The 27,447-nt window shown below is 39.4% G+C and overlaps 1 protein-coding gene across 1 annotated transcript in view; it reads right to left on the bottom strand.

The window, feature by feature from the left end:
- Positions 1-27,447, bottom strand: part of LOC128951169 (transcription initiation factor TFIID subunit 4-like) — a 152,408-nt gene that overhangs the window by 22,688 nt on the left and 102,273 nt on the right. Inside the window, exon 14 of the mRNA XM_054296421.1 lies at positions 26,172-26,294. Within this exon, the coding sequence (XP_054152396.1) occupies positions 26,172-26,294 (123 nt within the window). The remainder of the gene's footprint in view (positions 1-26,171; positions 26,295-27,447) is intronic.

The following is a 27,447-nucleotide window of genomic DNA, read 5'->3' on the forward strand; positions in this document are numbered from 1 at the left end:
TCCAGGGCAGGAGGGGAAGCAGCAATCACAACAGGTAGAGTGCCCGGATGGAAAAACCTCCCCGTGGTGTTCTCTCATCAGCAGACATTCATCCTGCCGCAATGAATGTTACAATCTCCTCATTTGTATTAAAACAGATACAGGTTCTGAAAGGTTATTTTTCATTTTGCTTGACTGGTGTTTACACAAACAAGTCCAAATTTCAATTCAAACAAACAAACATGCTCATGTAAGTACTAATTCAGAACTAAGATTCCACCCAGATTACATTTTCCAGCCTGACATAAGAGAAACATGAAGCAGAAATAATTACTGTCTGACACTAGGAAAAATGATGCTGATTAACTACACAGATTTAGTTTTAAAATACAGATTTCACTGCAATACTGTGGCTACATGCAAATATCTAGCTTTAAAAAGAAACTTCTAATTCAAAGGAGAACATGGAGGGGTTTTTTGAGTGTATAAATATATATTCTTTTCATCTATTTATCGCGCAAATTTATTTAAAACACAATAAAATGGCAGGCAGGTCTAAAAACTAAATATAAAAAAACATAAGAATGTGAAATGAACAAACTTTTTCACTCTGCAGATTTTATTTTATTATTAGATGCTATTCCTAACTTGTTAAAATTGATCAAATAGAAAGCTGTGAATAGAGAAAAAATTAAGCCAACTAGAAAAGTGTGACTTGGATTTAATATTTTATAATTGCCAAGGGACATACTGAGATCAATGAATTTTTGCCCGAGATGAACGTCAGAAAGAGATGTACTTCAGTCTTTTAGGGAACATTGGTCTATTTAATTCTTGTGTCTGATGCATGTGAAATATGCCTGTCTTGGCCTTCTTGGAGCCTGCAGGCCACGCTGCAGGCAGACATTACCACTTTTAATAGGCCGCCATCTGAGCAATGGCAAGGGATCCAATAACCCATCCCCTCTAATGGATTTGCCTGTTTATTCACTTACACCTTCTTCTGCAGCTAATTTTAGTTTTGCATGCTGAGTTGTTTCACTTTAAATTAAATGAATAGAAACAAAGGGGAAAAGACTGTGCAGCTAATAAACCATGATTATTTTCCAAGTTCTTCACAACAGGATCCTCCATATACTAAGGTATATCACTTGAGAACAGATCTGCTGCTGTGTTTTTCCACTTGTTGTCACAATTAACAAAGCTTCTTTTAAATTTAGTGAGACAAAAAGTAGGTTATTATAAAGTCTTACTTATGATGCACTAATGATTTGCAGCAGTATAAGGCAACCAGCTTCAAACCATTATGAGGGTCATGAGCATCTTCAAAGAATAATACAGGTGATGTTAATGATTGTGCAGTATTATCACAAACAAAACCAGTAAACAGTTTAATCTAGCCCTTCATGTGTACTTTGAAGATCACAGGTAACACTTAATGTGTTACTTATAAACTTACAGTCCCTCTAGACACAGTGAAACTCTGAGTAATAAAAATTTCCACTACATTTGATCCTTAGGAAAAATATACATTACAGGCTAAAACTTATTAGGGGATATAATCTCTATATTTGGACTGCATTAATATTTTGTTTCTTTACAGAAAAGCTCTTCCTCCCTTTCCTTAGGAGATGCCTCTTGCATCTCACTCTCCACAACTCTGGGTGCTCTTTGAGGTCCCTTCCAGCCCAAACCATTCTATGATTTATTCCAGAACCTTCTGCTCACCCAGCTCTTTCTATAGACCCACAGTTCAGGTGCTTTGCTTTTCTCAGAAAGGCTGAAAGGGGCTGTCACCCTCAGGGGCTGTCAGTGCCAGGCACAGCTCTCAGTGAGTTCCAAAGGGCTTTTTCTCCAGGTTTGGTTGGATCTCTGTTGCTCCCCAGTGCCATCAGTCAGAGGGGCAGCCAGGGCCAGGTGTCACCTGCTGCTGACAGGTCATCCCTGTGTCCCTGCCTGGGGGGACACATCCCTCTGGGCACACACACAGCCCCTGACACTGCCTGCCCTCAGGAAATCACTGTGCCTTTAGGCAGCAAGGCATCACATGTAGGCAGGAGTCATCCTCTTTTAAAGGCATCAAAAGAATACAGCTCCTTCTTCCAGAAAGAACAGCCCAGGCTTGGTCCCTGAGGCAACCAAAGCACAGCCCCACAGGGTCAGCCCAGGAAAAACAGCTGAACTGGGCAGTCCCCACAGACTGACTTCACTGCTGCAAAAAACTACTTTTTCCTATAATAAAATTGCATAAAATACAGCAGCATGTGGTCATTTGTTCCTTCTTCATGACAGAAACCAAAATGCATGAAAAGGCTGTAAAATGGGGTAAGGTTTGTTGACCAAACTGCAAGGATATGGATATGAAAAACTAATAAGGGCCAAAAACTTGGGAGCCAAAATTCTGCACCACAGCTACAGGGAGAGCAGAGATGCAGCAAGAGGGGAGCATGCGTACCCTTCATTTAGAAAAATACATTTAGTCTGGGAGCTGCTTCCTCTCTAAACAGTGTCTGTAGCACTAAATAGCCATAAAATAATGTAAAAACTCTCTTTGGAGCAAAACACATTACAACAAAAAAGGGTCTGTGTCATTCAGAAGGGTCCACAGCACCAGCAGTTACTAACACAGGACAAAAAGGAAGCAGCTACAAGTCCTTTTTTTGTCTCCAGCTGATTATGTTTTCCTTTAAGGGATCACATTATGAATCTGACATCTCCTTATTTCTGCCAAAAAGACTTCACCTCCTTTTATATCAGTTGCTGATCTCTTACAGATTCCTTAATAACACGGTGTGACACAGAATCAACTCAGAGGCTTTACCAGGGCTTTTGGGCTGGATTTGGGTTTTTTGTCACAAGACACAAAAGTATGTATTTCAAAGGATGATCCACACATTATGAAAACTGGCATCCTCACTTTGCATTTGTTTTATTGCTAGTGAATGTTTCCTCTTAGAATTGAGACTGCAGTGGAAGACTTTTTCTGACACAAAACTATCAACAGTATCCCCTTAAATATATAGCAAGAATTAAAAAAAGGTTTCTCAAATCATTTCACATCAATCTGCACATCTAAAGCTTAAACCTGTTGAAGATAAATATTTTTGGATCGTTACAAATCCAGATTCCCTTTTAAAGTGTTAGCTCAGCCTATTATTTAAATGTCACAAACACCCAAAGCCAACAGGACATTTTGCAAGCACACAGACAAGTTAAAATAATCTGTCTGCTTTAGATATGTGTAAGTGAATCTGCAAAACAGAACAAGTTACAGAGCAGCAGAATAATTTTTTCCCCCCAAATTGTATTTGTAGACCTGGATACTAACTCCCAGACACGCTGTGGAAAGAAAAATGGGAACAACAGACTGAAGTTGGGATTGATTTACTTCATTAGCTGGGATTACAAGTTTAACTTACAAACCAGAGGTCAAAATTTCTCATTAACAAGGGGGCCATGAATCGCTGCAGGGCTTGGTTCAAGAGGAGACCACTCTTATTACTAACTACACATTTCAATCTGTCTTTGATGTTCTCCTTCTACCCTCCTCCCTTTTATTTTTTGGCAGAGGAGTTGATTTTAATTGTAGCTATACAACACAGCTCAGTTTGCCTGAGAGCCAGCCTCCACATCTGCAGTGAGTGCAGTTCTAGTGATATTGGGTGCAGTCCATAGCTTAGGGCTAATTTTAATGGCTCCCCTTTTCATACAAGGCTCAGATTGTTTTCCACGTGATCCCTGTTAATTTAGCTGCAGGAAAGGGCATCAGTTTTCCTTGTGAGTTTCTGATCCATACTTCTAAACTAGGTGAAATGTATTAAAGAAGAGAAATGATCATAAAATAAGAGATTGAATTTTCTACTGCCTCCTTAAGTGATTAGACAAGTAATCCCACTATTTTAATGCACAAAAGAAAAATAGAACATACAAATGGTGTTTTTCTTATGTCTGTATTTTGGTAAACAATTTATGAAATGCTGTAAAGAAGCTTTTGAAATCTCTAACAGAGCTAGGAGTTAAAAAAGGATGGCTTAAATGCCTGGATACTGTGCATTTTCAAAATCTACAGATTCAAACAAAGATTTCACAGTACATTTCTCAAAACAAGAGTTGTGTGCATCATGGCAGCAGATGGTGGAGTATACCGTCAAATAATAAAATGTTTAATGAGTATTTTCTATTTTTGATGAATAGAACTAAAATATAACTAAATAGTCAAAGGTAGAGTATTTAAACAGATTAAAGTGCTCATTCTACAGGATCTACTCCAGTTTTTAAAGGAAAACATGCCACTGATGCTGGTTAAACAGCTGAAATTTTCATATATCACATGTAGTTGAAATCATAATCAAATTTGTCTCAGCAATCAAAGTTATACTCTTCCACAGCTGGAACCACCTTTGAGCACTGCCAAATTAGAAAATCCTCCAAAAAAAGAGTAGTCAATTCTTAAAAGTAAAAAACACAGATAGCCTTTTTAACAAAAACAAAGTATGATGGTAATTTTTTTTTCATAATTTAAATGTAGAAAAACAATTGCTAAGGGTAATGGTTACCAAAATAATTTGTCATAGATACACAGTTTCTTGCCTTTGTTTACACACATCTATTTTGACTACAAAGAGGTAACATCTCCAGCTTCATACCTATTTATTACTAGTTATGAGAGACAATTCTGCACATGGTAAATTCATGCAGGCTTATGATGCAAAACCCCAAGGTGAAAAGACAGGAATGATTAGGTGAGTAACTTTAGTTTAAGACCAACAGAAATTTCTATTTATTCCAAAGGTCAAAAATCCCCTGTAATTATGCAGATCTGGTCCACATTTCCCATTTTCTACTGGGCCAGTTTCCACTTCACACTTAGGGGTTGTCACAGACATGTTTTATGAAAAATCCTTTCCTTAGGATTTTTCCTCCTGAGAAGCTGGGAGGCCTCAGGAACAAAATGCAAACAATGATTATCTGCTGCTGTGGAATGCAACAGGTGCATCTGGGATTGGTCTCATGTGGTTGTTTCTAATTAACGGCCAATCACAGTCAGCTGGCTCAGACTCTCTGTCCAAGCCTCAAGCCTTTGTTACATTCTTTTCCTATTCTTAGCTGCCTTCTGATGAAATCCTTTCTTCCATTCTTTTAGTATAGGTCTAATATGATATATATGATAAAATAATAAATCAGCCTTCTGAAACATGGAGTCAGATCCTCATCTCTTCCCTCATCCTGGGACCCCTGTGAACACCATCACAGGGGGTAGCATGTATTAAATCCCTTTCTTGTTTCTATGAGCAATGGCTGTTCATAGTTCTTTTCCCAAGCTTTTCCAGTGGCAGAGCACTAGAAGGGTATGAGCATAGAGTGCATGAGCACAGAGGGTATGAGCATAGTAGGTATGAACATACTAGGCAGGAGCATAGAAGGTCTTCCAGATGGCAATGCAAGATGTTTTCCATTCCCATCTGTATGGCAGATTACCTTTGTCAAGTGGGCAGTTTGCTTTATCTCTCTCTCTGAGTGACCACATTCACTCCTCCCTGGAGAGAAGACATCTGCTGATAACAGCTATTGAATGTCACTGCATGGCTGATAAGAACTATAACATCCCATTGGGAGATGTGAGCCCAGAGGGAGGAGCCAAGCATTGCTACCCAGATATAATCCAGGGGTTCTGAGACACCAGCACGGCTTTCTCCACGGGATTCCCCAGAGGAACAGCAGCTGCCTCTCCTTCCACTGGATCTTCAGAGGAAGAATACATCCTTCTCTACAGATCCCCCTGCTCCAGCAGAACCACCCCTGACACTGCAGGAGGGCTGCAGCCACATTTCCAATGGGACTGCCACCAACACCCTGACCCACAGGGTGTCAGGCTGGGTTCTGACCCTGTCAGTGTTGTTCTAGTGTACTGCATTATTTTATCCTTTTATTTTTCTTCCCTATTAAAGAACTGTTATTTCCTGATCCCATATTTTTGCCTGAGAGCCCCTTAATTTAAAATTTATAGCAACTCAGAGGGGTGGGGAGGGTTTACATTCTCCATTTCAGGGGAGGCTCCCGCCTTCCTTAGCAGACTCCTGCCCTTCAAACCAAGACAGAAGGTATGAGCACAGAGGGTATGAGCATGCTTTCAACCCACCCCAACCCAAGAATTCCCTTCTGATGGCCAAGTCGGTGCCTTTTGTGCAGCCTCCTATTGCCAGTGTGTAACAAATCTGTCTCTGGAACTCCACAAAGAGCCTTTGTCTGCCTCTGGGGAGCTCTGGGGCTCCCTGGGCTCCCCCAGCTCTGCCTGCCAGGGCTGGTGGCCACACAGGTCAGGGCAGTGGCCACGGCACCTTGGCGCGACGTGCGGCCGCGGCTCGGCAAGGGCTGAGCAACACGGGGTGCAAGAGCCACCCTGAGCTTTCAACAGGGGGTTATCTTAACAACTAGACATCTTTAAAAGGTCATTATTGCAGTCTAATTTCAAACTGGCACCAAAATGAAGGGTTGTCTTTGTGCAGGATTAATTTAAAAACCTCAGGATTTGATGTCAGTGGGAAATAACCAGCGTGGGACTCATAATGCTGCCTTCTCCTGCTTCTGGCCAGCACCTAGGGCTAATTTCTTAGGAGATGAAAACTATGACAAGCCCTTCAGTTAAGCTGAAAGCAGGCAGCAGTCCAGTAACACCCACAGGCCTCAGAGGCATCCTGTGACCCCCTTAGAAAAGTCACATTCACTTTGCTCTTGAGAAAGGAAAAATAATGCTGGAGGCATTTTGTTTTAAACCATGTGAAATAAGGAAATGTGAGGATGTGAAAATGAAGTGAAAAAAGTTAGAATTCATTTCCTCCCTTTGCAATGGCTTAGAAGCAAAACTGGTTCATTTTGAAAGTGTGTGTAAAAATCTGATACATTCACCAGTAGGCAGTGACTACAAAATGCTTAAGGTAAAATATGTAAATATGTAAAATAATCTCTTGAAAACCATCTCCTTTTGTGCTTGAAAGCATTTTGTAAAAGCATCTTTATTTCTCAGTAGCATTAATAGACAGTCAGAAAGAAAACTTGTCAAAACAAAAAATAGCAACAAAATTCAAGGTACTAGAATAATATTTTGAAACAAATCTGCAGAACAGTGAAAGGGAAGAAAATTAATGCATAAGTTCCTTGGATGACTTCTGCCCTTTTAGTATTAATCTGAATAATAATAAAGGAACATGTAAATTACAGTTTCAAAATTTTAAATGGGGTTATTTTAACTATCATAGACTTAAGGCAAATCTAATCTGCCAAGTCTTCACTCTCATTTCAGTCTAAAACTGTCTCACTTTTTTACTCCTATTATGCCTTTTAACTTAGATGGGCTTTTTATCTCCTAGCTAAGCACATCCAACCTCATTTCCTTGTTCCCATTAAAGAGGTCTACACAAACGTGCATGCAGTTTGTTTATTACTTGCCACAGACTGCTCAGCTTGTTCCAAAATATTCTCATTAATAAAAGGTTGCACACTGAAGACCCATTGGAATGCTCAAATTAAGAGAATACTTAAAACTTTCATTCTTTGTCCAAAATTCTTGAGATGTATGACCTATTACCATATTATCAACTACATAACCAAAACCAAGCAGCAGAGAATTCATTAACATTAATACAATTTTCAAAAACTGCTCCACAAGTGAGGTCTCAAATCTGAAAAATGAACTCCAGCTCTAAAATAATTTGTCTTGAATTAATTTTTTTACATATGTAGAGAAAGCTAAGGAAAGGAAAAAAGGCAGAGGGTGGGAATCTTGAGCCACGCAACAACCGAATGAATTTTTTTAGCCTTGTTTTGTAGCCTTTTGCTACAAAACAAGGCTGAAAAAATTAATGTGGTATCAGGCTTCAAGGGGGTGTGTAACTACAGAAACACCTGCACTAGAAAGTAAATAATGATAAATTGGAATTATTTTGAGACACAGCAAAATTTACGCAGTCCAGGAGTTTTTACGAAAAACTTTTCAAAATTAAAATGACAAAATAAATTATTTGCAGCATCCCATCTGAGCCCCACAACCAGGCTCACATTCATTTATGGGGAGTCAGATGTATTCACCATGCTATAAAGAACTTCTTATAAGCACCCCAGAATCCTGACACTGAGACAAGTTGAAAGGAAATCTGGGAAGTTGATATTGCCAAAGAATGACATATCCAAAGTCTTCATCATCCTCTTTTCCACAGTATTATGACTAAGTGGATGAATGTAGGAATGGCAAAAGGATGGTCTGGATCAGTTTGAAGGGGAATGAAAACACCCAGCTTGATTTTCCTGCCTGCCATGCACCCAAACTGTGATTTCTCAGTAAAGCAAAGCTGGAACGATGATGCATCTTGACATGCTTTTAATATGCAAATTGTTAATCTCAGAAACTATGATTCTGCAAAATTTTTAAGTCTGAAGTGCATGCTTGAGTTAGGTATTTAGATAAATTGGCATTTTTTTTCTACCTAAGACAGCTATAGTTAATGGGTCAAAACATAATTTGCCTGTCTTGTTTGAGCTCACAGACATTTGTACAAGTGTCACAATCATTCATGTGACACTTGTCTGCTTTATTATTCTATGCCAAAACCGAGCAAATGTTTACAAGGTTTGTTTTTCTGAAGCATATAGGGAACATATAAGAAAAGGGAAAGACATGAATAGGAGTAAGCAGGAAAGCTTCACAGATACCAAGACTGCTCCTTTCCAACACTGCTTTTCTGAATGCAAGCCTCTCCTCCCTGTGTTCTTTACATTGTCATTAAATTATTAAAAGAATGATTATAATCAACTCAGTTATGGTCAAGTGTGCATTGGGCTGTAAATTCAAATATCCTGCGCTCCCATCATCCATCCATCCACTTCTCACAGGCACAGAGAGGAGCTTCCTGACTGAAAAATCCCAGGAATATGGGCACATGGGCTCCTTCTGGCCCGAGGAGGGAGTTCACACACAGCTCCTCCACGGCAACCTCAGCACAGCAAAAAATCTTCTTTGTGTAATTCCTTTATTTTCATTCCACAGCTGCTCTTTACTGAGACTTACACATATAACCATTGCTGGGAAAGTATAGGAAAGTTAATAATTGTTAAAGGCTTACATGAAAGTAATTGTTCTGTTTCTTCTGAATTGCCAATACTGATTTTGCTGTGAGAGGGGATTATGGAAAGAAATGGAACACTAGAAACGGGAAAGAACTGTTACCAAAATAATCTAACAAATGCAAATACAGCCCCCAGTACTAACAGAAGTGTCGAGTCTAAGAGTACAGACAGATGTTCTCTCTGGATCCAGCTGTGCAGATGAAGGGCTCTGTGCCCCCTGCTGCAGTCATTATCCCAGATCTGCCCCGATTCACTGGGGCAGGGCCAGCCCCACCCTGCTCACATGGGCACCATGGCCCAGCTGGCTTTGCCCCAGTGAGTGCCTGGCACAGACCATGGCAGGGACCTCCTCAGCCACCCACGGTGCCAACCAGAGCAGTCCTGCCACTGGCACGCTCCTTCTGAAGCCCCAGAAAACAGGCACTGCTAAAATACTATCTCCCTCAGTAATATAAATAAAAAGCATTTCTAAAATCACCTACGCAAATAAAGCAATGCCTAGCATCTGATTTCCATTTCTCGGGTTTTTTTCAACCAACATACCTACTGGATTTTTCCTACTGTACTACAGACAGGATTCAAACAGCACTGCCATCTGAAAACAGCACAAACAGGAATGATAACTTAAACTGTGCACAGCACCAAAATTGTCACCTTTGTTCAAATAACACTTGTAAGTAATCACCAAGAGTAACAACTGAAACCACAAGCCAAAACATTGCGTTGTTTGGTGATTCTTGATTTTGAGGGCATAGATTGTACTTGATTTAACTTTCACATTGAAACAATCTGAGATTTTTGTTAATAAAGACAAAACTAAATATACAAATCAGATAACATTTAGAGCTGCAAACTCCTTATCCAGAATGACACATTCCCTTGCCAACCTGTGCATTGTGGAACAGTATTTTTTTAATTCAAAATCTGCAAGAGAATTTCCTATCATCTTTCACTTATTTTTGGAGGTGTATTTCAAACCATACAACACATATTTCCCAGCATAACCACAAGGTGCCTACTGTTACACTACACATGTTAAAAGAGCTGTTTAAATACTAAATGTGACCATATTTTCTGTTGGATTTCAGCCTGCTCTGGTAAGTTCCCTCTTCAGGTGACAAACTAGCAGTAACTGAATTCATTACAGCCTGATTAATTATGCTGCTTTCATACAAAAGAAAAAGAGACTTCAATCAAAAGTGGTAACCTTAAACAGTACCTGTGCAGCTGCATATCAGAACATCAATCCCAGATCCATGCACTTCCATTTGCTTTGAGAATTTTTAGTAATTACTTCTCCCTTACTATCACATAGCTCAGCTCAACTTCACAGCCTGAAAAGCTAAAGGGAGAGGTTTGGAACACACCATGCCAGCTGACAGGATTTACACCAGTTACCAGAAAAATCCACAGCTTATGCTCTCCCTTTGCTTACCACAGCCTAACTACACAACCAGCCTTTTTCTCCCCAGCTGAACACAGCAGGAGTTTGGGGAATAAAAGGAGAAGAGAGAAATGGAGCCAAATGTCAGAGGTTTTTTTCTCATACAGCTGACAACTTGCCAGCTTCTACATATTTGGAGACAATTTCCTTAAATGATCCAGAAGCTGAGGAGCACCTGGCTGCTGCCTTCTCCTGAAGCAGGGCTATCACTGCACAGACATGGTACCTACACAGCGATTCTGCTTTTGCTTGCCTTTTGTGCTTGTTAACATGCAAAGGCAAATTAATGTAAGACAAGAATCTGGCATATGTGTCTAAAATACACAATGCATAATTAAACTGGGAATGAAAACAAATCAAAGGTATATATGTTCAAATAGTATTTATTGTTCCTTTACAAAAAGGAACAAGGAACTTGGCAAATATTTCTTAGGAATAAAGGCCCATCTTCACAAAGTAAGGGTTATGAATAGCAATGAACAAGATAAGAGCACGTAAGATAAAGCCAGCTAGAGCGAGGCACAGATGGAAGCAGAGCCAGACTGACAATGGAAGAATTCCCACCCTAGCGGGCTCGGGAGCGCTCCCCACACAACCATTAATGCCAGCACACATCAGCACTTACACCAAAGGAGACTCTTCAGAGAAATATTTCTAAATGCAAAGTTTGGGATATCTCTTTTTTAATATGGATAATACTCAAAGCATCCATCTCTCTACAGACTTAGGTCTCTGGTGCTCAGTGTGTAGCACGCTTGTGCTCTGCTGCTAACGGCGATGTGGAATTTGCTGTACCTACAGAATTGTATTATGGAGATCCTAGAGGGGATGACTAAAACTTGTTGAAATTAAGTTCTAAGGAAATATATAAATGTGGGGGACTGGTTAGGCTTTGGTTAAAGTCAAGAAGAGAAGGTGCTCCCAGGTCTCTTTCTCAGAGCCTGTAATAACAAATACACAGGGTTGGCTGTGGGATCAGGTGCTTTGAGAAAAATAATAATACATTAAAAATATTGCCAGACCAACAGGCTTCCCTGTCTCAATCAAACCCAGCATCGTCCTGGATGAACAAAAACTGCAGGAAGACAGCTTAGACTGTCACACTTAGGCAAAAGGAGCTGGCACTGCCTGCAAACAAAATGCAGTGACAAAATGTCATCCCTCCTGTTCTTCACTTAGGGATGCCCCTGCATTACACTTGTGGACCCAGGTTGTCACATCTCTCTTTTAATTAGGCAAAATTAAGCTGCAGTAATACCTAGCAGGAGAATTTTCTGTGGTTGTGGGGAAAATATAAGATCAGCCTGCAAACCATCACTTCAAAAAAAAAAAAAAGGAAATGTAACTCAAAAATAGATTCTTTAATGAAGAGCATTGTTTAAACACTTAAGGCAGCTCCTCATTTTTATCCAATTTCTGTAAACAAAATTCTGATTTTTGTCACAGATAAGAGATTTAAAACCACAGAATAACAAGTAATTGAAAAATGTTTCGTGAGTTAATTAAAACAAGTTGTGAAACTATATTATTCACTAAATTGCTAATACACTCTTCTAAAGAGAATGAAATTTTAAAGAAAAATTAAATGGATTTATTTTTTTATTTTTAATTATATGACTGCCCTCTTTTCAATATTTTTTCAAAATTTAACCATGACAACAAAACTTTTGTATGTCTGAACAGAGATGAAAATATATAGATAATATTTTACCGATAACTATTAATGTTGCTATTAGCATAAATATTTGAAGACTTTAAAATGTTCCAAATATATATTTAAACATGTTCCAAAGATATATATAAACAAGCCAAAAATTAATCTTAAAAAAAAAAGCAGAAGAGCAGAAACCACCCTCACAGTCTTCAGATTTGGCTGGCTCAACCAATCTGCTATGGCCACTCAACCAGTTAAATAAATTTCTATAATGATTTCCCCATTTTAGGCTGCCTATCTGCAAGTTCTTACTGTCAACATGAATTACCCTGTGTGCTGCAAGTCCCCCATCAAGTGAGACAAAGCATGACTGCTGCAGAGCTCTGTCACCATGACATGCTTCTCATGGATCTGTGTCCCAAACGTCAGCATGATCCAGCACAGGCAGCCAGATTGTCCTGGTATCAGAGCTGGGAGAACAATTCCCACCAGAGGAACTGCCCAGGTGCGAGGGGGTCTCTGATGGGCACCCTGGGGTTGGGGGCCAGCTCTGAGCATGGGGTGGCTGCCTGATCTGACACCCATCCCAGCAGGGACAGAGCAGGGACAGGACTCAGGGGTCAATGGGACACAGCTCAAGAATCCATGGGACACCCATCCCAGCAGGGACAGGGTTCAGGGATTAACAGGACACCCATCCCAGCAGGGACAGGGTTCAGGGATTAACAGGACACCCATCCCAGCAGGGACAGGGCTCAGGGATCCATGGGACACCCATCCCAGCAGGGACAGGGCTCAGGGAGTAACAGGACACCCATCCCAGCAGGGACAGGGCTCAGGGAGTAACAGGACACCCATCCCAGCAGGGACAGGGCTCAGGGATCCATGGGACACCCATCCCAGCAGGGACAGGGCTCAGGGAGTAACAGGACACCCATCCCAGCAGGGACAGGGTTCAGGGATTAACAGGACACCCATCCCAGCAGGGACAGGGTTCAGGGATTAACAGGACACCCATCCCAGCAGGGACAAGGCTCAGGGAGTAACAGGACACCCATCCCAGCAGGGACAGAGCAGGGACAGGACTCAGGCGTCAATGGGACACCCATCCCAGCAAGGACAGGGCAGTCCCTTTGTCTGGGCAGGGAGAGGACACAAAAAGTTGCTCATAAACTGCTCTTTGGTCTTCTTCCAAAGAAAAGTTGTATCAGAAATTCAACATAAATCTGAAGTTTTCATAAAGCAGCTACTTACATAAAACAATGAAATACTGGGGATAAAAATACCTCCCTGAAACTCTTAAAAACTACAACTTATTGTTAAGGTTTACAGGATTACACATTTAATTTGAAAAACAATGAATCTCAGTATATGCACTAATTAAATAACTCAGAAGTTACAGATGATACTGCCTCATTAAAAATTATTTTGAAATTAGAAGGCTTATATTAAATTCATCATTTAAATATGACAAACAAAAATCTAAGTTTGTAGAATCTGTAGTTGGAAAAACAGTTACACAAGGAGAAACATAGCTTTGCTATCTCCCACCCACACACCCAGTAAAACTCAATAAATTTACCACAGCAGTATATAACACCCAGAGAGTAAGGGCCAAAATATAGGAAATTATGTTAAAAAGTAATTGGTCTTCATCACCACCAGGATAAAAGGCAATATATAACTTTTTAGAAGTTGTATGAAGCCCACAAAATCTTGTATCCCAGTAGAGGTAATATAAGAAATGCATTTGACTGCAGACCAAGCAGGATTTACAGCCCAACACAGGCTGCACAAGCTGAATTATGGATTGCATTACATTTTTTTATATATGGCACTGTAGAAAAGAAACCCCAACAGGTCAAACTGAAGTATTAATCACTATAGCTAAAATAAATACTAGATGTGAATAATATCTACTCATGGGCCACAAAATAGATCAAGGTAGAGAATTCTGAAGACATTTGGAACATTGGAGCCCTCAGTACCTATCAAGAATATCAACTGAAAAGCATTAAAATGCTCATTAAACATTTGTAATTTCCACTATTTGCTGCAGAGTGGGCAGAAATCACACTGAAATACAAATGCACACACCCAGATCTGGTCATGCAGAGACCAGAGTTAGCACAAACAACTGACTCTGGCTGTACTTTAAGGCTTTACTCCAGATGCTCTTCATTAGGAGTTTTCTAAAATAATGTACTATTTCTTAAGAGATTTGGACACTCAAAACTGAAAATTAATGATCTGTGGTGGAATCAAATCACCTGTTGTTCTACTTCTTGTCCTCAGCCAGGAGAAGCCAGAGAACATGTCCCAGTACAGTTAAGCTCCTTAAAATAAGGAACAGTTCACAATATTAAAAACAACTAACTGAAGATTCAGGCTCATAGTACTTCTTGAAGTAAATAAAATAATTCTTCTTCTGGATTCTCAATCAAGACATAAGACATGATGTCAAATACTTCCAAATATGCAATCTTTATTTGTTTCTTTAGAGAGAAAAAATCTACCTTCTAATTTTCTTCTGGAAATCCTTCTATATTGGTTCTAAGTTATTTAAGAAATATTTTGAAAAGAATATTGAAATCTTGATGTATGTTTGCTCTTAACATCACTGCCAAATTATTATTGCTTTGACTACCTACATAGCTGACAAGAACACCAGGGACCAGCACCTGCAGTTCTTCATTGTTCTGTTACTTAGCCAGGTAAAAGCCAAGTCAGCAGCAGCATCAAATTCATCCCATCTCACTGCAGCTACACAGCTGAAGGTAAAAACTTTTGTTAAAAGAACTTTGTGGCAATGCAAGTTTTACCAAAATGCAACACACCTATGGCTGTCAGTGGTGTCCAGGGGCAGGAGGCAAGCTTGTGCAGAGTGCACTTTGTTTCCCCTTCAACTGAGCTTCAAGGTACTGAAACTGAATGCTATTCATAAAAATTACTTACAGAGATGAGAAAAGTCATTTTGGCTTTGCAGACAAGCAAAGCAAAGACTAGGCACATTTTTCAAGCCCATTAGATGCAGCTCATTTTTTGCTTTGTAAAGATGTCTCTTAAAGAAGTTGCTCATTAAAAAAAATGTAATAGCATAAAAATGAAAACAAAATAAAAAGAGAAAACTGAGAGATTAACAAAAGCCTGCCAAAGAGAGAAATGCAGGTGGCATCTTTTATGGATTAGGAAAGACGTACCACAGGCCACTGATATGGCCTGGGAAAAAAATGCCCTCTGCCAACACCTCCCCTACAGACAGAGCAGGCTGCAGTGCTGCTGTCTTTTTGATCAAGAGAAGAAATCCCACACCAATGACTGTTTCCCCTGACAGACTGCTTGTCCTTTTTAATGTTACATGAGAGCACCAGCCTGAACTTCCCTCCCCTCAGAGCTCATACCACTACCACTGATTAGAGATGCTGCTCTGCCTAGGGGTACTCACTTCTTTGGCCAAGGCTGTTTAACCTGTTGTGCTCCTTGTATTCCTCCTTCTCCTTTGCAGATAGGAACTTTGCCTTTTTTAAAGGAACTTTTTGCTCATTCTCCTGGCACAGCTTCCTCTAAATTGCTCAGTAATTGGTGCATCATGCAGAAGTTCAGCTCTTGTTAGGCTGTCTTTTTACAAGAGTGTGTCATGCTCAAAAAGACTGGAGAATTATCCCCTCTCTTGATTTAACTACAGCATGGACCAACACTATTTTCATGCTGCTACAGCACAGAAATGACTATTTATGATATCTTCTACTTTCTCAAACTCAGCTGCAGAAAACCTCATCATTCTCCTCATGTGCCTTCCCATACAACACTGCTGCTCTTTGCCTGTTTGTTTGCTGAGATAATTATTATACCAAGAATACTATAAACAAAATAACAAAACCAGTGAAAATAGGTCCACTGCACTACCTCCTTCAGACACCTCATCCACAGGCCAGCTCAAAGCTCATCAGAAATGTTGGAGGCTGAGGTAGGGTAAAAATTCCCAAAGTGGTTCAACAGTCCAGAGGTCTGACTCTTAAAGACTGGGACTCCATGGTTTCCATACCCAAGTTTTGTAATAATTGAACTTAGTTTTAGTTAATACTTAGTTACTAATTTCAATGTCTGCGTGTATTTTCAGTCATGCTTGGAAAAGTGATTTGTAACTCGTTAGCAAAACTATCCTGTGAAACTAACTCCAGAATCCCACAAACTCACACCAGTTAAAAAGCTTTAAAGACTGGAATTTTATGCAAATCATTGTAACTTCACACAGGCCAAAAAAGTCAGATTTTTCTCCAAAGACAGGAGAAGGAGGGGGAAAAAACCCAAATCTGACTTACAAGTCATGGAGACACTCATGATAATTTTATCACCACAGTCCTCCTAGATGGTAAAACATTTCCTTAAGTTGTCACTATTTTTTAACTTCTCTGCTTGTCGTTTTGACCATCTCTCTGGTTGCCAGCATTAAAAAACCCCAAACTCCAGCAGCCTCAGAAATGCTGCCAAGGTCAGGGAGCTGCAGCTCTGCCTGATGCCCTTCCCTCCCTATTGCACCTCCCCTGCAGGAACTGGCTGCCAGCCTGTAACTTGAAGGCAAGCAGTAACCAAGTAACTAATAAATAAGGAGAACACCACTAAAGTAAACAGTACCCCAGCTATAATTAGCTAGAACAGACAAGCTGCTGGTGGTAGATGTCTCTCTGAGTTCCCTCAGGCTCTCTCCAGCCCCCACAGAATCCCTTTAACCAGCATGCTCCTGTTTGACTCCAGGCAAAACAAAAACAAAAACCCCCTTTTTTCCTAGTCATTCACTAGAACAGAGTATGTAACAAAAGGAACACCAAGATGAAGATCCCACTATTAACTATTTTTACTGTATTGTTTCTTTGAAAGCAAAATACTGCCTGTAATATCCAAGACACACTGGGAAACTTCATAAACCTGCATTTAACACACACTGATTAGTCCCAAAGACTTCCATGGTCAAATAAGCACGAGACTTTCCAAAAGCATGCAATATGACAATTTCTAGACAGAAAACCCCGGTTTTACTATAGAAGGAATATAGAAATTGAAGTGTTTTCCTACACCAGAACCAGTGAGGGATCAGCAAAGCCGAGCTCGTGCAGTGGGAAGCACAGGGAGATTGACAGGAACACAGTGCTCCAACAAAAGCTTATTGCAGGTAATTAATGTTCTACACGAGGCACATTACTGACTTCAAACAAACTCAGCACTCTGCTAAAGCTAAGCATGTGCACATGTCCTTGCAGGTTTGGAGCTCCAACACTCAACTTCTCATGAATGTGGCCAAACAGGACCCACTTTGCCATCGCTCCTACAAAGGAAGGATGTGCAAAGCACACTGTTCCATTATCTGTGAAGTTTTTTACAAAGCTGAAAAGCTTGTTTCAGCTCAAAATTTAAATATTTGAGCTCCACCTTTGAATTTGTTGGCAAATTTCAGCCAAATTCTGAAGGAGGAGTGCAGGCAGTAGGAGACTGGTCAACATGTGAGAAAGAAGGGTGAGCATTCCTTTCCAAATGAAACAAGTATTTGCTCAAAATACTCTCACAATTTAGAACAGATCACAGGGATTAAAATGCATCATGTTCCTTGAACAGCAAATTAATTTGCCTGCACCACAAACTGCTGATATTGTGTCATTTCATGATGACATCACTTATGAAGGCTGCAATAGGGACCTGCCTTTAAATTTTGTGCAGATATACATATGATATGCACATATTAAACACTCATAAAAACATTCTGACTTACAGCAAAATCTTGGAAGACTTGCACATGGTAAAAGGAAACCATGAAAGGCCTCTTTTCATTTCTCTTTCTTACACACTAAGCTTGTTTTCAATCAGACAACTGAAAATAAAGGGACAATTTTTTCAACACATAATAAGAGAGCAAGTTCTGAATTAAATGTTTGTCTGTCAGGCTTTTGTTTTGTTTTCTTTTAATTTAAGAACTCATATTTTTTTATCAACAGACAACATTCAGCTGTACAAAATGCACAGTGTCAATGCAGAGAGAGGCATGGCCATTGCTATAAAATAAAAAAAATGTGCATCTTAATACATTTTAATTTCCTCAGACTTTTTCCAAACCTAAACTTCAGTAAAAAATATTTTAGACAAAGAGGAAAAAGATTATCCCACAAAATTTACCTAGCACTGAATAGGATTGAAGCAAAAGGAAATTAATCTATTTGATGATTCATTTGACTGCTCTAGGGAAGAATTATTTCAATGGGAAACATTGCCACCTTAAGATACAGCTATGAATCTTCTCATGTACAGGTTGAAAAGTTACACCTTGAAATTTTTCTGGTCAGGTTTTAAAAATTATTTTCACTGACATCTAAAATTGTCACAGCATCTTTGGCCTTACCTTCTAAAGTCAATGGGCAAACCCTCTGCTAGACCTTCCATGCTTTCTCTCTGTCTTACACCAGTTTTACTTAGCCAGAAGAAGGAAAAAAATCTGTCGTTATAAGCATCAGAAAAACAGAGACTGCAAAACAGATTCTATGTTTCAGTGTCTGAAAATCAGGAGGACAGGGAGAAAACAACTGAAAATACAGAAAAACTCAAGCCAAAACTAATTCCCAAAACCCCAAAATGCAAACTCATACACCCTCTGTCCCCACACATCCTCAAGGTAGCTTTTTGCAAGAAAAACACAGGAATAGCAGTAGAGCTCCATAGGGATTGACAAATAATGGATGAACTCTTAGCTACTCAGACATCTTTGTGCCAAGTTCTCATTTTCCATGCTAATAAGCTGCACACACTGTATTTACAAGGTATCCATAAATAAAACAATTGTATTTATTATTACCATATCTATATAATTTTCTCTTTAAAAATGTAGTAATTTTTTTTATAACCAAGGAGGAGGATTTCTGTTTCTATTAATAAAAAAAGAGAACAAAAAACTATTTAAGTAAGAATGCAGTAGAAGTCTTTAAGAAGCAGAAAAAAAAATGCTCTCATGGTCTCCTCCTGCATGCTACATCAACATCATGCAGTCAGGTGGGACCAACTTCCATCTCCAAAGGAAGTAAAAATCAAATTTGTCTTGGCCAATAAGGAAAAATTATTAATATCATCGAACCTCTGTCAGAATATTTTGTGTTCCATAGATCAAAGGAATACACACAGCATGCAAACCTGTTCTACTAGTAAAAAAGAATGTTTTTCCTGGCACAGAGCCCACTTGCTATTTTCTTGCATTGCTGCCTGGCTTCTTCCTCCTGTGAACTGAGATCCATGCAAAAATGTTCTCCTGCTCCTGACTCACTGCCTGTATTCCTGCCTGTTTGCAACAGGCACAGAAATGTATTTCTACACATTCACTCCCAGCCACAATTATTAATCATCAATGTAAACATTGCATTATCCATCATCTTCAATGTCTTCCTAGTTTTACTGCTAACTCTGTAAGAAGCATTAATGTTGGAAGTTTTGTTTCACAAAATAAAACCAGAAGTTTAAAAAAAACCCAGTTTGTGTTATCATGGGCTAAAACACAGTTTGAATAAAATTTTTTAAAATGAAAACTCATCATTGGGGCAACTGATTATAAATTGAAGTCTCATTCATTTAAGAATAAGGAAAAAGGTGCAATTACTAATTAGGATATCATCTATAGGGTGTTTCAAAATACTGCTTTTGAAATAGATATCAACACATTTATGGCAAACTATTTTAATACTGATTTAAGCTTGAAAACAGGAAGTAAAACAAAACAGAAGTAAAAGAGAAGTTGAAGCAAACTTGAGATTTTCAATGATTTACAAAGCACTATGTATGTAATTCCATTTTAAAAAATGTAAGGACAAACTCCTTTCTTCTGTCTCCTTGAAAATCCAAACTCATAAATTTAAGTGATAGTTTTGGGATACCTCAAATGAAATCATAACTGTCAGCAGCAGTGACATCTGCACCAAAACAGGTCTGAGAGAACACTGCATTCTATCATGTCAATGAGACATGGAGCAAAGAGTGCTTGAAAAGGTAATGATACAACAAATCATAAAATTCCTCCTGTTCTGCTTTTAGTCTACAGGCTTAAAAAGCACAAAAAGCAAAATGCAACTTCTTGATCCATAAATGCTTGCAAGAGATGTTCTGCTCCATTGTACCTCTTCCATATAACTCAAGTTTAACCGTGCAAAGTGATTTAGATTCCAGTGCTTTCTAAGCATATCTCGACCACTTTAAACAAAAAGTAATTTATCAAGAGCCAACCCTACAGTAGGATGACCAAGCTGAGACCTGAGTTGTTGGAACAATTGTTCCAAGGACCTTTGTAAGTGGATGCCATAAAATAAACTTTAGCTCCAGAAAGGTGGGGAAACAGCCAAATGATTTGCCCAGAGAATCTCAGTGCTGATGATTGGTGTTTTTTTCCCAAAATAAAAGACTATTCCTTGGTTGTTAATAATTAAAGACTATTCCTTGGCTCTAGTTCTTTGGGTCTGTCAGGAGCAGTTATGTCCCATATATTGGCTGATCCATGACCTTCTGAAATGGATGATATTCACTGAGTAGAAACTTGGGACAGAAGCCAAGGCTCCTGTAACAGAGACTTCTGCAGGACACACCACACATCCCTTATGGTTTAAAAGGGCAAGAAAGGAAGGAAACAAGCCAGGTTTTCCAAGAGACAGCTCATGTCTAACCCATTCCAAAGAGAAAATTACCTAGTACCCTGATTTCTTCTTAATATTGTTAAAATATTGACAATGGATTTGAGGAACAATTGCAGGTGTCACTGAAATGTCCATGGATAAACCAATAATTGCAGGTGTTGCTGAAATGTCCATGGATAACCCAGCATGAGGTGAGAATATCAGCTGAAATGTGAAATTAATCATATTCAATACTGCATAACCAAAAAGAGACTGCAGTCAAAAGTACTTTTGTCCAACTCCAGCACATACCCAAGTGCTTCCCACAAAACTCTGAATCCATCTTCACATTTCCACTTAGAAATCAGGAGTTACTAAAGTCTAAAGACCTAACAGACAATAACATTAAGTAACTTTCTCTATGCCTCTGGTACAACACAGATTTCAGTGTCTTAAACCAGAATCTTAATCATGTTCTGTACAAAACCTAAACATGAAAACAGCTTTAAAATACTCAAATTATACCATCGAAAAGATTAATTTAATTAAAAAATGTGGTGCCTTGTACCCAAAATACACCTCGAAATCACTTCAGTAATTAGCTTTTCTCTACACAAAGCATCTCTCTTTTAACTGTTGGTTGTGGGACTTTCCACATCTGCAAGAACATTATCTTCCTTGACTATTATAATGGCTGGAATCTAGTGGATGAGAAAACACCCAGGGTATCAGATCTCCCTTGAGCACTGGCCCAACATATGGTCCTGCACATTTTGAAGGATGGTGTTTGGGATAGTTGCAGAATATTTTTAAGATGACTGCTCTGCTGCTGTGTGAGGAACAGGGCTTTTTCTTATCCCTAAAATGACTGTCTTCAATAAGCAGTGATTCACTGAACTAGCCCTGAAGCTGCCTTTGGAAGCTCAGTATTCAAAAACCATCTGTGCCAGCAAGTACCAGGAGAGGGCTTTCACTTGATATTTAAACAAATTATACCCTCAGATATTTCAAACATATACTCTGTATTTATGTATTTTGGGATACTAGCCATAGGTCTTGATAAAAAGCCAAATCATTTAATTATTATTATTAAATACAGAAAAATACTTGTATTTAACCTCCACACTTTAATTCCATAATAAGAAATGACAGACTTGAAAGTATGAAAATTCTGCATTCATGCCACCTTAGCAGTACTCAAATATTTAACTTGTAAAGCCACCTGACCTAATCTTGCAATGGCTAATCCTTTTTTAAAGCGCCAACTCTTACAATTACATGAAAATATCTATTTCATAAACAAAGCAAAATTTTAATTCTAAGTCTTAGAAGCCTTATAATTCAAGAAAAAAAAAAAAAACACGGTGAGTGTTAGCTGATAATATTCAATCAAAAAGCAACTAAGGGGAAAAAAAAGCAACCCAAATCTTATATTTAATCTGACATTAAAGATGTTTAGGGATGATAACTGAAGAACTTCAGGGCCTGCTGTCCTGAATGTTTGTGTCACCAACTGCTGAGCATCACAGGACCACAGCACAGATCAGAGCTGGGCAGCACTGCTGCTAAGCAGTGCCCAGGATCCTTAGATACCTACCTTGATAAGCACACTGATATAATAATAGTAATTAGAATAGTAACAGTAATGGTAATAATACTAATAAGGCTGAATTCCAAAAAAAAAGTGACTTTAGAAGATATTTTCCAATAATTTTTGTCTAGTACTACTAAAGAAATGGAAAGCCCCTAAAAATTCCACAAATGCAGTATTTTCAACTCTGCCAGGCAGAGAAGCTGAATCTTTCCAAAGGTATCTCTCTTCTCTTTACCTCTTCTCCTTCACTCCTGATCTAAAGCACATTATCATGATAAGCAGGCTGAATTTCTGATGAGCTGCTGGCTGCACAGAGGCAGCTGTGTTTCTAGCAGATCATGTAAAACACGAGCAGACACGAAAGGCACTGAAAAGGCAGCGAATGAAGTGCAGGTGATCTCACATTTGCTGTCTCTGGCTGGCTCCAAGTTCCTTTTCCAGTGTTCACTGGGCTCTAGGCCAAACTACCTCAACAAGCAAGCAGGAACTATTCAATTTTGATGCTGTTAGATCAGTTTTCTTCCTGTTTCTCAAATGGAGGTGGGTAAGCCCAGGGTGCCAGAGCCAAGGGAAGGGCAGGAATGCAGGGATTGGGATGGGACAGTGCCATGAGCCCACTCTGTACTTGTGCTCTCAAACCAGTCACTCACTTGGCACCAGTGTTATTTGGGAACACCAAGCCCCTGCTCATCCACTGTTTTACAAAATATTGTTGCCATGTTTTGGAAACGCATTTTTAATATGGTTGCACATAGAAGCAATTTTTAAAAAAAAAAAACAAAAAAAAAAAGTAGAAATAACCTCACTCCAAAACTGCTGATTTTCCATGTCCCCAGGTAAAAGTAGTAAAAAAAAATTAGCTGCAATAGTCCAGCAATGATGGGGCTGGTCTTGATAATTTATAATAATCCTGTCATCCAAAAAAAAAAGGCCATTAAGCTATGGCTTGAAAACAAGCAAAGAAGTCCAAATGAGCTCTGGCAATGTGAGACAGAGAACAAAGTTTAAAGAAAATACTCTCAAAGTGCTGGTAGAAAATACTTACAGTTATTAACACAAGCTTTTTCACACTTCCAAAAGCTGTAGAAGAATTGTTTCTCTCTAGCTAAAAACCAGTACTTAAATAACAGAAATACTAATCTTTTCCATCAACTTCTTGTCTTTAGTAGAATATCCATCACTACTCCTTAATAGCCTCCTGCTCAGATGAAAAGGGTGTTATTTAAAAGATCCAATTTCCAAAAATAAATTCTTAGTATTTCTGTTAAACCAAGAAGCTGGACTGAAATCCAGCACTGCTTACTGAAAAATGGCCAATGCAATAAGTAAAGTGTCAAACAAGAGTTAGTTCAGAAAAGGGAAAATAAAGGAACATGCCAGGGTGGGATGATTTGTAAATGACATCTCTTTGGATCAGTAAACATGCAGGGTCCTAGATGCAACAAAAGCAGACATATAACTCAAAAATATTAATGAGGAGACGAGCAACTTCAATGCAAAAACTGTATTTTGACCAAAAAAAGAGCAGTCCAAAAAAGCTCTGGCCAAATGAGACCTTGCAAGCACAGATTATCAGTAGCAAGGGCTTTAAGCAGCTTAGAAATTGCTGGGAGAAATCAGAGTGTCCTAGACCATAGAGGAGGTTGGGTGTTTGAAGGTGGAACTGGGCTCAGGGGGTGTTGGTACCACAGAACACAGAATCATAATGATGTTTATAACCTCCAGAAACCCAAAGAAGGTATTTCAGACAGTCTTAGACAAATAATACAAATTTCCAATACCTTTTTACAGGGAAATATTTTGGAGGAGTTGAGTTTATTTCTGCACAGCATCCCTAATAAGCTCAGAAGAAGAGCAGAAAGGGAGTTTCTGGGAGCCAAGTTGTGTGACACAGCCTCTGCAGCACTTTAGGTCCTATTCCCTACAAAAGGCATTGAATAATGCAGATCCAGCTTCCAAGACCTTGAAATCAGCTTCCATGCAGCCATCTCTATCAGCTGGCCAGGATGGTTTGAAGCTAGGAGAAGAGGGATGGGAGCAGTTCCATCTGAACTGGCACACAGCTCATGGCTCCAGGAAATCCACGCATCGGCAAAAACTTCAGGGAGAGTTTGCCAACGCAACAATGGAGTTGTTCAGCAAAATTTGGGCTAGGAGAGCAGCAAAAGGAAGCAAAAATAACCAGAAGCCTTTGGAATTTGCCCCAGACCTTTATTTTTCCTTGAAGCACTGCAGCAAGAGAACAAGGAGCTTCTAGAGAGAGAGGGGGAAGCTGTTCATCATAATCCACTCAGATACAGAGCTCTGATTAAAATGCTTCACTCACTGAAGGTGACCACAATTTTGTTCAGCAAATTATTAATACTTACAAAATAATAATTTTTAAAGGGACAACAGACAATCAAATTAAAAAATTAATTGTCTAAATTTAAATTAAATTCTGTTCCTTAGGATAAAATATTCCTTTGGTGAAGTGTTAAAATCTGAAGGGATACACGTATTATTAGAAGATTCAAATTATTTTTAAATGAGGGAAAGCCAAAGCTATGACCACCCAGTCAAGCTCCTAATGAAAGCTCCTTTGGGCCTGCTGCTGTGAGATTTGTTACAGGTGCATGTGGGGGAGAACAGAATTCTTTACTGAATGTAAGCTAAAGGAGGGAGGCTGAAAGAAAGGGAATAATTACATGACAACACAAAACCTGAAAAATTCCCTCAGTCTGAAACAAATTTTACCAGAAATGGGAGCACCTCCTACATATCTGAAGTCCTAAGTCAATTTTAGAGTATAAACAGGATCCACTTCTGTTCCTAGCTCAGCTAATTTCCTAGCACTAATCTTAGCACACAAAAAGAGAGAGAAGTCAGATAAAAGCTATCCAAAATGGGAAACAAAAAGGCCTTTGGAAATGCCTGGCATTTAGACAGTCAAGTGTCTGAGCCAAAACTGTTAGTTTAGCTATTCAAAACAAAATGTTTGCATTTTCCTCAGAACAGGCATGTAATAGGGAGAATTCCTCTGACTCCGCTGCGTGGGCAGACTCAGCAGAAGGAAAAGCAGCCCAAGTGTATCTGTACCAAACAACACAGTGCTCTGACAGAGCCACCCACAGCACTGCCACACACCACCCTGGTTCTCCACCTTGCTTAATATAATACAGATCAGGCTTTGGACAATTTGGCATTTATTGTGTAGCATGGCTACTTCACTTAAAATATCAGGAGAATCATGCTAATGAACACAATCTTATTTCTAGAGCACAGTATTCTTATGGAAATTACAATTTAGCATGGTTATAAACTCATCTTTGCAGTGGTAGTGGACACCTTGACATTCTGGAAGAAGTTTGGACACATATTTATCACAAACCCACACTGGTGTTACTACAAGCTCTTGGTTCAAACTGTAAGCAAGACTACAGTTAGGTTTTTTTAGGTACTTTTTCATTCCCTACTCTTTTTGGGTTTTTTTCAGATTATGCAGAGGAGAAAACAGATACAACAGTTTAAGATCTACACTTCACATTTAACTATTTTAAAAACATTCTTTAATCACCTGCTGAAAGTTCACACTTGAAAATACAACTACGAGGAGATGCCATTTTAACTGTGGCAAGCTAAGCTGGGCTCCCGTGCCGATGTGCATCTCCAAATGACACACTTGCCTGCCAGCAGCAGCAAGAGCAGCCCCAGCTGTTCCTGGGAGGCTCTGCAGGAGTGATTTCCCCGCTCTGGGTGCACACTTACCTCTCCTCCTATGGTGAGCAGGCCAGGAGCATCCAGCTTCCGTTTCTTGCGGGGGCCGATGGCTGCCAGCGCCGTCAGGTTGGCGTCCCTCTGCCTCATCTGGGCCAGCTCCTGCTGCTGCATCTGCCACACAGGAAAGAAACCTCTTTAGTTTGATTCTCTAGCCTTATCTAAAAGTTATCTTCAGACCTGCAAGCATGAGGTGAAGTCACACGTGAGCAAGCCCTGAGAGCATTGTACTGCTCCCAGTACTATTCCAGCAGCCTGGCCATGGAGCAATAATGAAGGTACTGAAGTTCTCGTGACTTTTCACAGGATTTCTGCCTCCAAATACCTCAACTCTTTCCAAAACCACTATCCTTTTTATTAAAAACTGCCTTATATACTAACTTATATACTTATACTAACTACACATCTCCAGTTTATGACTGATATGAAGAATATCATACCAGTCACATTGGTGTTCCAACCAACACCTCTCCCAGTCCATCCTGCACTGCACTTCTGGAGGATTTTCCAATGGCAGGAAGGATGCCCAGGCAGGAAAATCCTCTGTTTTTGGAAGGGAGAGCTGAGCTGGGCTGAGTTATAAGCTAGAAACTTCCCCAGCCCTGACAAACCAGGAGTGAGTGTCCCTCCCAGTGTGGTTCCACCACCCAGCCCTTGGTTTGGGATGCAGGAACCCCCCTGCCTGATTTTCCATCTCCCTGTCACTCTTCTGGCACCACCAACCCAATCTGAATTGAAATACCAATTCAAATTTTAAAAAAACCTAATTTTTTATCTAATATTTATTTTGAATTTCAAACATACTTGATGTTTTCTCAAAATAATAAGATATCTCTATCTAAATGCTAGCCAAAGGTAATGCTGACACAGAACCTTTACAAACTGACTTTCCAAGTGCTTTCTGGGCTTAGGCTTTAGGTAAGAATACATTTGACCAGTTTGAAGCAGCTGCCAGCTGCATTATGTAACAATATAGCACACTACAGAAAATAGGAGAAAGTGCTCTGGCCAGCAGTGAGGCAAGATTGCATATTCACTATAAACTGTGTAATTCTTTCAGAGTGATAATGATAAGTGTCATATTCCCAACAAACTAATGTTTTAATAAATATTCTGATCAATACCACACAAGAATAGTTGATTAGGCAACACAGTGTATTATCTTAATTAGACAAAAGTATTCATATCTCTTAGCAATAATTCTTATTAATCTCAAAAGTTTGGGTTTGCAAAATCTATCAATAAACTGAGGTGTTTCCTTTCTAAT

The sequence above is a fragment of the Melozone crissalis genome, unplaced genomic scaffold (assembly GCF_028551555.1).
Source record: "Melozone crissalis strain CALT ecotype California unplaced genomic scaffold, PUWL_Pcris_2 ptg000007l_1, whole genome shotgun sequence".
Classification (NCBI taxonomy): Eukaryota; Metazoa; Chordata; class Aves; order Passeriformes; family Passerellidae; genus Melozone; species Melozone crissalis.